Source organism: Gracilinanus agilis, chromosome 6, assembly GCF_016433145.1.
Source record: "Gracilinanus agilis isolate LMUSP501 chromosome 6, AgileGrace, whole genome shotgun sequence".
Lineage (NCBI taxonomy): Eukaryota > Metazoa > Chordata > Mammalia > Didelphimorphia > Didelphidae > Gracilinanus > Gracilinanus agilis.
Window position 1 is genome coordinate 221419612 of NC_058135.1, and position 12101 is coordinate 221431712.

Here is a 12101-nt window from a genome sequence, read left to right on the forward strand (position 1 = left end):
TTCTAACTTTCTATGGTATGTTCCTTAATATTCATTAATTGCTACTTTGAGTTTATCATGGTAAAAAGATATAAAATGTTCATCTAAATCTAACTGGTGACAGACTTTTCATTTTTCCAGCAATTCTTGTCAAATCAGAAGTTCTTTTCTAGATAATTTATATTTGTGATTTTATCCATTCCCAGGTTATATTGAATTATTTCGGATTTTTCATTGTTTAGCCCAGTCCATTGACCTTTTATTTTTTTTAACTCATAGCAAAAACTTTTTGGTGATTATTGCTATTCAACATGGTTTCGGTTCTCTTCCCCTAGACAATCAGTGTTTCATATTGACTCAGTCCTCATTGAGAACATATCAGTTAATCTGTTGAGTATGAGGTATCAGGTCATTGCTGGCTGGACTTGTCCACTGGTAGCTAAGAACCAGCTGGAATACACTGACATATTTGAATTGTTGGAGACTTTCTTCTGGGCTTGTAACTTTAGTAGCAAATTGCACAACAAATTTCTTGAATCTGAGAGATATTGGGAAGAGGGTAGATCCTCCAGCTGTGTTTTTGATAGAGATGTAATTTCCAACACTAGTAAAGAACAAGAGACATTTTCCTGTATATTTTTTCAATAAGTACACATAAATTAAGAATGAGAGGAAGGCAGAAAAGGATATTAGCAACCCAAAGGTCATTTGTCTGTGTCTGTTTATCTAAACCAAGCCTCATCTTCCAACCTGTTATGCTCTTGAACTGTGTATTTATAGAACATATTCCACTTGGTGCCTCAACGTGTACTTAGAGCAAGAGCTTTCATTCTTCTCCCCCAATAATGACCCATGGTTTGTTGGGTTTTTTTTCCTCCCTTCAGTTTGATGCAATATCTGCTTTGGCTTTTCTGTCTTGGACAGATCCTCCTGAATGGGTACCGGATGAAGCCTGCAGCTACTGCACAGCATGCAAAGCGCCTTTCACTGTCATTCGGAGGAAGCACCATTGTAGGAGCTGTGGCAAGGTACTGAGCATGAGGGGTTCGTGTATGTCACCGACATCAGTTTGAAATAGAGGCCAAAGGGCTACAAATAGCCAAGCTTTGAGAACGGTGGTATTTCCACCTGGGAAGCTCTATTCCTTCGGATACATAAATGGAGATTGAAAAGCATCTTTTAAGAGGCTCTGTATAAGGGAGCCTGAGCAAAGTGTCTGGTGGCCATCTCTTAATTCCAAGGCCCAGAACCCTGCCAACCCACTGAAGGACTCATTTATTCCCATAGCCTGCATGACGAAGGGCAGATTGAATTTTTGGCTATAAGACTACTATTCTGAAAAGAGAGCCACTTTTAGAACTAGAAGTGATGAATCAATGAAATATAATAATTGAAATAGCAAGAGATGAAGATGGCTGTGTCCAGGGTAAGTTACACTGACAAGAAGCAAGCAAAGCAGTTTCTTTCGAGGATATATGCATGTTACAGTAATCTGAACAGTCATTGTTTAGGGAGAATTACTAAAAGCATTCTCCTAAAATTTCCTAGCCCAGGAAACCAAGGATTATCAGTGAGTTTTGAGTTTCCCACTATCAAGGTGTGCTTGAGTGATTTAGTGATTTTCCATGTTACTAGAGTCAGAGCCAAGGTTGCATTACAAAGTAATTTGCCTAAATTTGTGATGTAAGCATGGCAGTGGAGCCAAAGAATTACTTTGAGCTAATTTTTTAAATTAACTTTTAAAGTAAGTTGTTTATGTACCATCTCTGTTCAAAGAATCCTAATAGGTTCATTATTTACCTATTTGTGTTCTTTTTGGACCCTTTCCAGAAGTATAACTTAAAGAGACGACAGAGAGAAATACAGTAAAGCCCACAAAAGGGAGCTAACATTCCTTAATGGAAGCCCAGCTTAAGGGATATTTGAGTGGGAGGCCAACATCCAGAAAGCAAACCTGTGTCAACAAACCCATCTCTTTGTGTGTTTCAGATTTTCTGCTCCCGCTGTTCTTCCCATTCTGCACCGTTACCTCGTTATGGTCAGATGAAACCTGTCCGTGTTTGCACTCACTGTTACATGTTCCATGTCACGCCTTTTTACAGTGACAAAGCTGGAATTTGACATATTAAACTAGTGATCTATTTAATGGAGTCATACATGGACTAAAATTCTATGTGCTTAAGCCAAGAATTAACTGCAAAGAAGGACCTTGTCAGGAACATGTAGGCTTTCAGCATCCATCATCATATATTTTGTACAGATGGTTTTTATTGCATTTTCCTAAGCTGCTAAAGGGAACTATGGGGAGCCTATAGCACTGGGGCTGCAATAGTCTTCCATAAATTTCTAACATTAACATGATGATGCCGAATGATATAGGAGAAACACACCTCATGAAAAGAGAGAGGGTCTCTATTTAAGCTACCAAGGCTTGCGTTGCTACCCATCTCCCAAACACTCATTTGTGTCCTTCTTAGGGGAAACCCATTCCAAACTGTTCATCAGCTTTTGGCAGATGTTTTCTCCTTTTTGCTGGCTAGCATTTTTAGCAATTAAACTCTGGCCAAACCTTACCCAATTTCCATGGAATAGTTACCGAGGCGAGGGTTATCTTTGAAATGAAAAGGAAGCTTTTGAGTTTCCAGAGCTGTACTTTGCTGTTGCCTTTTGTTTGGGAATCATAGCAATAACTGGAAAGCTCTGCTCTTTTATTATTACCTTGTTTTGAATGGAGTGGGCATATTTAAGGATTCGTCACATCTGACACCATTTCTTCCACCTTTTGGTTGTTTAAAAAAATGAGAGTTAATCAGAATTTTATTTGTATCATTAATAACAATAATACAAAATAAATGCTAGGGGCATTGGTAATTGGGGTGGTGGCTCAATACAAAAATACTTCTTTTTATTTTTGGAAGTTTTGCAAAACAAGGGCACTGTTGTATGTGGGGCTGTTTATGAAACCAAAAATATTTTAAATGACAGATATTAAGACTGTCCATTTTTATTCAAAAAGTTCTAAACATTTACTTACACTTTAGTGATATAAAACCTGCAATATCTCACTTATGACATAATTTTATAAATCCTTAGCCGCCTTTTGTTGTTGTTGTTTTTTTCATTCAGATGCAAGCCTGTCTTAGGAGAATGTATTTAAACCAGTAGGAAAAAACAAACAAACAAAAAAACCCTTTTTATCCAAAGGGGGAAATACAGTGAGTGATCCTTTTGTACAGCAAGAATTTATTTTCCAAAGTTTACCCACAGGTAGAGTGAAGAACTTGCTTTTTCCAGACTCCAGATTTTGCTTTCTTTGACTTCCATATTCACACACAGTGTTTCATCAAAAAAGACATAGAGAGCTGATGAGAAAACTGTGTGTTCTTCCCTACAGAGAAAAGAATCTTATTTGACAAAGCAGACAAAACTGGTGTCACTTTGAACAGTTTTCTGCCCTGTGCAAACCGATCGGATAAGATTCCCAGGTTTTCTTGGTTGCTCAGGTCTACTATCATTTACAAAACATGGAACCGCATGGCATCAGGCGTAAGAAATGCGCTAGAGTGCTTGGTGCAGTTAGCCATATTATCAATGTCTGCACGTGGATTTTGTTTCGTTCCCTTTTTGTAACTTCCCTCACCAAATCCCAAAGAGGGGATTCTCAGAGGTGGCCCCAGTTTTTTTGGCTCAGCATGATGCAGGTCTCTCATGCCAACAGGAAAACTGAGGAGTGTGGTACCAAACAGTGATACCTATTCAGGCTTCAATCTCAGGCTTCACATTGCAATGATTATTGCAGTTTTATTTTTGAGAAATGACAAACCTAATGCTTCTTTTATAGGATTAATAAATAAATAAAATTTAACTGTGACATTAACATGCACAAAAGTTGCTTCTTCTGTAAAAAAAAAAAAGTCTTATTTAATGGAGTGAATCTTATTTATTCCAGCTTATTTTTATTCTGTAAATGCTGTAATTCAAAATCATTTCCATATATATCCATCTATATATAAGGATCTCAGACACTATAGTTTCTTATGTAAATACAGACTCCTATTTCTTTTACTGAAAAGCACAATGATTCTATCAGTACCAATATGCATTTGTCTCAGAGAAGACTTTGGACTTATGATCTCTTCAGATAATTAAAACGTCAGGACTTTCTACTTCCATGTGCTGGGTGGCTGTTTTCCTTCTGTGTCGCTTTATAAGGAGAAAGGTGACATCTTATTTTTTTTTAATTGATTAATTTTTTATTTTAATTAATTTATTAATTTAATTTTGATTAAAATTGGTTAATTTTAATCCAAACATGCAGAAGTGCATAGGAGCAGATGTATCCCATAGATGTATCCCATGAAGGCACATTTTTGGCCATTTCTACAATAATAAGTCACACATCTGCTGTCTGCAAAACTGTCAGAAGACTTTGACCCAGGAACTAGAACCAAAGAACAAATCCCTTGAATAACTTTCCTCGGATTTCAAATGGACTTCAGTCCTTCCTGCTTGGACGTGACATGGCATACTCTAAGCTGCTTACTGACTTGATTGCAGTTATAAGCCTGAGGGTAAGAACAGACTCTCAGACATCTGCAAGCATATCTTGGATGAGCTGGTATTGCATTACTAGTCTGCTGTGGTCATGGAGATTCTTTGAGTGATAATAAGAACAATAACCACTAAAACTTGGCCTGTTTATTCAAAATCTATAAAAAGTACAAGAGTTTTTTAAGAACCTCAGAACCAGGTCCAGAGACAGGAGGTCCTGGGCTCAAATCTGGCCTCTGAGACTTCTAAGCTGTGTAACCCTGGGCAAGTCACTTAACCCCAATACACAGTATTGATTCCAAGACAAAAGGTAAGGAGTTTTCTTTTAGAAAAAGAACCTTAGCTCAAGAGCAGACTTTGAGACACCCAAAAAAAGTCAAAGGCATAAAAGACATCAGAAACAATAAGTGACAATGGATATGACATGGAGTGGAGACATGGGCATAGATGCTACCTGGATGAATTTTAATTGATGTCCCTGAAAAGGTAGACAGTATGATGTGCCCTCTTCATCCCTCTGGCAGTCAGTGTCAAGGAAGAATGAATAGTGGTGTACCTGTGCACACATGTGTATGTGTTTAAATAAAATTAGGGACACCTAATTTGGAGATGTTTCTTTAAATGAAAACACTCTCATCTGGTAAGGAGGCAAGGGGCTCAAGGAGGAATGGCCTCAAGTCTCCCTCCAAATATATTTCCAAAAGAAAGCCTAGAATGTCAGCTAATGAAAATAGACTTTCTTCCCTTGAAACCCTGCCCAACAAACTTCTTGGTACATAACAATGTGGGTATATTTTTTCAGATAATTTTTATGCCAGCCAGAAACCCTCTTCTTTGAAAACTGAAGCTTTAATTTCCCCTAAAAAAGATAATGGCTTCTTACGCCATTCAATCTCGGGCTGTGGAAAGATAAAGGCGTGTGAGCCAATATAAATAAAGTGAACTTTGGAATAAATAAAGTGGAAGCCAGAGCTCCTTCTCCCTTGCTGCTCCTGTATTCAGTGTGTCGAGTAACCAGCCCTCCAAAGTCTCAGCCTGCCGTCGGGCAAAGGAAAGGACAACTTTGCCCTCACTGAGTCTGTCTGCTTTCTATTACTCAAGTGCTTCTACATGGCATCTCAAATCCTCCTTTGCCTCAACTGTACATTTCTTAACCACTTCAGTTAGCCCCATTTCCCAATATACCAGCTCCCAGGCATGTTGACAAGAACATTTAAAACTTGTTTATGGCCTTCATATAAAGCCAGTTGTTTTCTCTGCAATAGACTGACTAAATTCCAGCCAGAGGCAGATTAAAGAAGGCATCTTTGCCACTCTTTCTCCAATCTTCCCTGTTGCTTCAAAGTCCCTCACTCTACTGTGTCTCCTACTCATAAAAGACCAAACATGGACATTCTTTCACCAAGATTTTAGGGTCCCTCAGTGTGAGAAAGACAGAAAGGAATTACTCTCCAACTCACATAGGACTTATAACAAATGGATCAAGCTAGTGACATGGCAAAAGAATTCCTTCCAAGAAAGGTTTTTTATATGCTGCTTTGAGGTGATCAAACTCCCAGAATTCATTGAAGTGTTTTAAGGTTTAGGAATGTTGATCTGGCAATAGTATGTGAGATAAATTGGGGGAAGAAAAGGTTAAAAATGAGACTAATTGGGGGCAACTAGGTAGCTCAGTGGATTGAGATGGAAAGTCCTAGGTTCAAATCTGGCCTCAGACACTAGTTCCTAGCTGTGTGACCCTGGGAAAGTCTCTTAACTCCCATTGCCCAGCCCTACCACTCTTTTGCCTTGGAATCAACACACAGTATTGATTCTAAGATGGAAGGTGAGGGTTAAAAAAAAAGAGACTAATAAAGAGATTATTGAAATACTTCAAGCAAGTAGTAGCAAGACCTTGGAGGAAAGTTTTGGTACTTGAACTAGAAAGGAGATGATAGAAGACATTTTGGAGGAGGAATGAACAGTCTTGGCAGCTAATCAGTTGCTAAAGTTGGGTCTGGGGTCAAAAATGTTTTGGAGTTGAGCACTTGAGTTCCAGTCCTAGCTCTGCTACTTATAGCCTCTGTGACCTTAGGCAAGACTCTTAACCTTTCCTTGGCTCAGCTTCCTCATCCTTAAGATGAGAGAGCTGGACTAGACAGTCCACAAGAACCCTAAATCCACATCCCATAACTGCAAGGGTTTTGAATGTGAGTGACTAGGAGAAATTGTGATGCCCAAGGAAAGAAGAAGGTTTGGGAGGGAAGCATGATTAACTTCGTGGGAATAGAGGTTGGAACTGGGTCCAAGTGACAGTTGAAACCATTAGGAAAGGACAAGATTGCTGAGAGTATAAAGAGAATAGAGTGAGGATGGGACTTTGGGAAATTCTGTGTGTCAGGGACATGTGGAGAAAGGGGAGCAAGAAAAGAGAGCTCAAAAAGGTCAAGGAAGAGACAGGACAATGGGGTGTAATCAGTCAAGGAAAGGGAGCTTAAGAATGGGGCGAACTCTGTTTTTAGAGCTTACCCAGGTCCAAAGGAGCAGGCTGAAGGCGCACCACCTTCCTTGGTGGTTCAGACTCTTAGAAAAGTTGTGGTTCTCAGTCTCTAGCTCCTTGTTTCCAGAAAGCACCAGCAGGTTGCACTTTGGCCATTTCAGTCTTGGCCAAGAATGTTCCATAGCTGCAAGGAATCCCTTCTTACTGGTGAAACCTTGGGCTCTATGACATGCCAGGGAGGGAGACATTTGGAGGTATAGATAGGGGGAACCTCATCAGCTTGTGTTTACAGCTATCCTAAGTGATCACTTCATCCAGTGTGTAGGAATCCATGGCAGTTGATCAGTAAGCATACTAAGCACCTACTATGTGCTGACTTCCTGGAGATACAAAGAAAGGAAAAAACAGGAGGGGAGGGGTGGAGGGAGTCTCTGCTCTCCAGGAGCTCCTAGGGGGTTAGTTGGGGCTTCCCCCCCCCAAAAAAAAAAACAATGGTGTTGCCTTAAGAGATGGCTGCCATGACATTTCCCATGTCCCGAGGCACATAACGGGCTGGAGGCGAGGGGGACAAAGTGAAGCACTGCCAGACTGGGCGCAGCATCTTGTAGCCTTCCCAGCTGCTGTACCAGACCCCGAGAGGTGACACAGCACCTTTTAAACCCACGTTGTTGTTTAACATAGAAAATATCCAAAAATAACACGGGGGCTGTTTGGCTTGATTATTATCGAGAAGAACTTCAAAATTCTCTCCAGCTTACTATGGCACCGAGCCCTGAAACAGGAATTTTCTAGAAACTGCCAGGGTAGGCCAGGGGTCTAGAGACCAGGCTGGCTTCCACGATCACTCCAAAGAGAAAAGCCGATGTTCCTCTGCGGGCGTTTTGTCTCAGGCCTCCAGAGGCGGGTGCCAGCCCCCCAAAGGCTGCCCCGTGAGCCTTCCTGTCCTTTCCAAGAAGGGAGCGATGCTCCGCGCTAGAGCCGCCGCGGCTCCGGGCAGTTTTTATTTTGAGTACACATCACGGAAATTCAAGGACTGCATCCCTGGGTGACGCGGAAAGCTCGAAGAGACTGTTCTGTACAGAGTGGCCCCAGCCTATAAATAGCCTCGGGCTTGGCCCAACAGTGTTTGCCACCTGCCCTGGCAAGTGCCCCTCCCCTCCCCCAGCAGCCTAGCGGGACTCGAGTTCTTCCCGAGCTGCTGATTTTGTGGATCAGCCCTGAAGCGCCAGACGGTGGACCTTCTCTCGGAAACAGCATCTAGAGCCGAGGAAATGAGCCTGCGCGCCTTGGAGCTCGATATGGGAGTTTGGCCTGCCACCTTGTGGCCAAGTGAAGTACTGCGAGGGCTTCTGCACAGGATGGACATGCTCAGGGAGGAAACCTGTATTCGGAGAAGGTTGTCTTGGGAATCGCCGGCTTGCCCCATCCCTGCCTTAAATTCAAAGGATTAAGCCTGAGATTCTGACACTGGTCATCCCGCGGGCAGAAATCTGCGGACATCAGGAGCCTTGCTGTGTTTCTATCAAAACTAGCTCAGTGGCCGAGGCAGTGAGGTAGTACAGTGGGGTAGAGTTGGAGATCTGGATTCAAATCTGGACTCAGGAACTTTCTAGCTCTGTGATTCTAGCAAGGCCCATAACCCTGATGCTTAGCCTTTGCTGATCTTCTATCTTAGCATTTTTATTAAGTCAGAAAGTAAGGAAGGCAGGAAGGGAGAGAGAGAGAGAGAGAACGAGACAGAGACAGAACGAGACAGAGACAGAAAGACAGAGTCAGAGAGACAGAGTCAGAGACACACACACACAGAGAGAGAGAGAGAAACAGTCAGAGAGAGACACAGAGAGACAGAGAGAAACAGAGTCAGAGAGAGACACAGAGAAACAGAAACAGAGACAGAGACAGAGAGACAGAGTCAGAGAGGCACACACAGAGAAAGAGAGACAGAGAGGCAGAGTCAGAGAGAGATACACAGAGAAAGAGACAAAGACAGAGTCAGAGAGAGACACACAGAGAGACAGAGTCAGAGAGAGACACACACAGACAGAGACAAAGAGACAGAGACAGAGAGACAGAGTCAGAGAGACAGAGAGACAGAGAAAGAGAAGAGGGAAGAGGAAAGAAGGGAGGGAAGAAGAAAAGAAAGGAAGGAAGGAGGAGGGAAGGAGAGAGGGAGGGAGAAAGAGAAGGAGAGAGGGAATTACCTGACTGGCAAAACATTGAAGTTAGCATCAGGTGATATTAAATTTTGTTAAATATAGTCAGATGTGGTAGGGAAAGTATTTGACTTGGAGGCAGAAAGCCAGTTCAGATCTCAGCACTGCCATTAAGTGTGACCATGGGCAAGTCATTTAATAATAGCTCCTATTTCTATGATGGCTTTTTTTAATCTATAATGTTTTAATGACGGCCATAGGAACAAAGATATACAAAAATATACATGAAAATGACCTTGGAGGCTATTTTACAAATGAGGAAACAGAAGTCTAGAGAAGTCAGATAACTTGCATGAGATCTCATAGACACCAAGTGGCAGAGTCAGGATTTAAACATAGCGTCTCTGACCAAATCCACTATTTCCACTGTTGTTATTCTGTTGTGTCCAACTCTGTGTGACCCCATTTGGGGTTTTCTTGGCAGAGATACATACTGGAATAGTTTGCCATTTCCTTCTCCACAGTTCATTTTATAGGTGGGGAAACTGAGGCAAACAGGGTTAAGTGGCTTGCCTAGAGTCATACAAGTAAGTGTCTGAGGACTGATTTGAATTCATGAAGATGAGTCTTTCTGATTCCAAGCCTGTGCCTTCTAGCTGCCAACTGTGTAGCCGGCTCTACAGTGTTCTTTCTCCATGACACCCTTGTGTCAGAGGCACAGAGTATCTGAGCACATTTTAGGAAGTGTCTCAGGATCATTCGTCTCACACCGAGATGACTTGGGTGGGAACTTCAGGATTTGACACTCTTTCCATGATGGCTCCCAGACTCCCTTACAAGCACACTGGGGCACAAGGCTCATGACATGAACAGTCTTCTGAGACAAGACCCACACCCAAGCCCAGAGAACATAACAATAACCTGTTTGGGGGGGGAGGGGGGCTGGCCATCGTCCTCCCCAAAAGACTGCCCAATCTTTGTGACACAGCACTTCCCTGGGAGTGGTTAAGGTTTGTTCTAACATGGCAGTGCTCTCCTCTGTCTGCACAATGGTATTGGTTTCTGCAAGCATCAGTTGTTCTGCCTTCTACAATTATCTTCCATAATTCTGCTGCTGCAGCTGCTGTTCTCAGCTCCCAAAAGGTGACGGTTTTCTCAACACCAGCCCCAGCCCCTGCCACCCCTAGTGGTTCTCCTCCATTCCCAGCAGATAGATGGCGATGCTATTTTTGGCCCCATTCACTGTCCCCCATTTTCAGCCTCTAACAACCAACACTCAAACAGTTAGAGAGAAAGGAGTCTTTAAGCTCCAAAGCGCACCTCCACTATTTTTAACCTTCTTTTGCATATGGTCCCAACCAACCCAGGTCTCATGCAGACGCCGTATCTCCTGCCCACATCAGCCCTTCCCACTGGATCCAGAGACTGGAGGGTGGTCATTCTGCTGTAGCCTGCCTTCCCCCTGAAGCAGCGAGGCTGGCTTAATCAAATTACCTGGGCTGCTTCCAAAAACATCTTTGTTGTTCACTCATGTCTGACTCTTCATAACCCCATACGGGGTTTTCTTGGCAAGACTGGACACTGGACTGGTTTACCATTTTCTTCTTCAGCTCATTTTATGGATGAGGAGCCAGGACAAAAAGATTTAAGTGACTTGCCCAGGGTCACACAGCTAGTAAAGGACTGAGGCTGGATTTGAACCCAGGAAGATCTTCCTGACTTCAAGCCTGACCCTGTATCCACTGGGCCACCTAGCTTTCCACGAAAACATTTAGATAAGAGAAAAGAGACGCAGATGTCGACACTGTGGTTTTTACTCCATCTCCACAACCCTGAGAGGCAGACGGCTCCAGTGCTGTCATCCTCGTTTGACCACTAAGGAATCTGAGGCCCAGAAAGTATCAGTGACCTGCCTGTGGTCTCATAGTTAATAAACTTCATGGGCAAGATTCAAACCGAGGTCTCCTGGCTCCAAGCCCAAACTCGACTTTCTATACCAGCCTTTCCCTTGAAGGAATCATGATAACTTAGGGTTCCAGGGCTCTTCAGTGTGACCAAGTAATTTCCTCGTTACTCTTAAGAGGGCAGTACTGGCTGTTGTTGTTGTTGTTGTTGTTGTTGTTGTTGTTGTTGTTGTTGTTGTTGTTGTTGTTGTTGTTGTTGTTGTTGTTGTTGTTGTTACTATGCATCTAAGGGAGGCTAGGCTCAGAGAGCTGATATGACTTGCTAGTAGTGGAATTCTCAGTTTCTTCCCATTTCTCCCCTTCTATTGTCATGAATACATGACACATTACACTCCAGCCAAATTGAATGACTTGTTGTTCCCCCCATTCGACACTCCCTTTGTTGTCTGTGTCCTCCCTCCTCAGCTGCATCTCTCAAGATCCCCCTCCACAGGACTCAGTGTGCGTCTTCCCTGACCGACTCCCTCCAAGGGCTCATCCTCTCCTCTTATTACCTGCTAATGCCCTTCACTGTGGGCATGCTCTTTGTCCCCAGTGAAATGTAAGCTCCTTGGGGGCAAAGGGCTGCTATGGGTGTCTTTGCATCTCCAGGGCCAGACATTCTGTTGATGCTTCATGGGGACTGAATTGAATTGAATCCACAAAATAGAGTTAAAAAAAACCTTGTACTATCCACCCCACAGTGTTATTGTAAGGAAAGCATAGGTTCCCAGCCTCCCCCCAGTGAGCCTTTCACTTCTACCAAACACATGTCTTTATTGTCTCCTACCATCAAGTTAATTCCTGAATCTCTGATATCATTTTTCATACTTTCTTCTCTCCATGTATGAGCCATGGGAAGGAAGGAAGGAAAGAAGGAAGGAAGGAAAGTAGGAAGGAGGGAGGAGGGAAGGATAGGAGGAAGGAAGGAAGGAAGGAAGGAAGGAAGGAAGGAAGGAAGGAAGGAAGGAAGGAAGGAAGGAAGGAAGGAAGGAA

At 42.8% G+C, this 12101-nt stretch overlaps 1 protein-coding gene across 3 annotated transcripts in view; it reads left to right on the forward strand.

Annotated features, from left to right (window-relative positions):
• The window catches only part of ZFYVE28 (zinc finger FYVE-type containing 28), a 136134-nt gene extending 133952 nt beyond the window's left edge, over positions 1-2182 (forward strand). For all 3 annotated transcript variants that reach the window (XM_044681323.1, XM_044681325.1, XM_044681324.1), the window contains 2 exons: positions 904-1007; positions 1969-2182. In XM_044681323.1, the coding sequence (XP_044537258.1) occupies positions 904-1007; positions 1969-2100 (236 nt within the window). In that variant the 3' untranslated portion in view covers positions 2101-2182. The remainder of the gene's footprint in view (positions 1-903; positions 1008-1968) is intronic.
• Positions 2183-12101: the final 9919 nt, after the last annotated feature.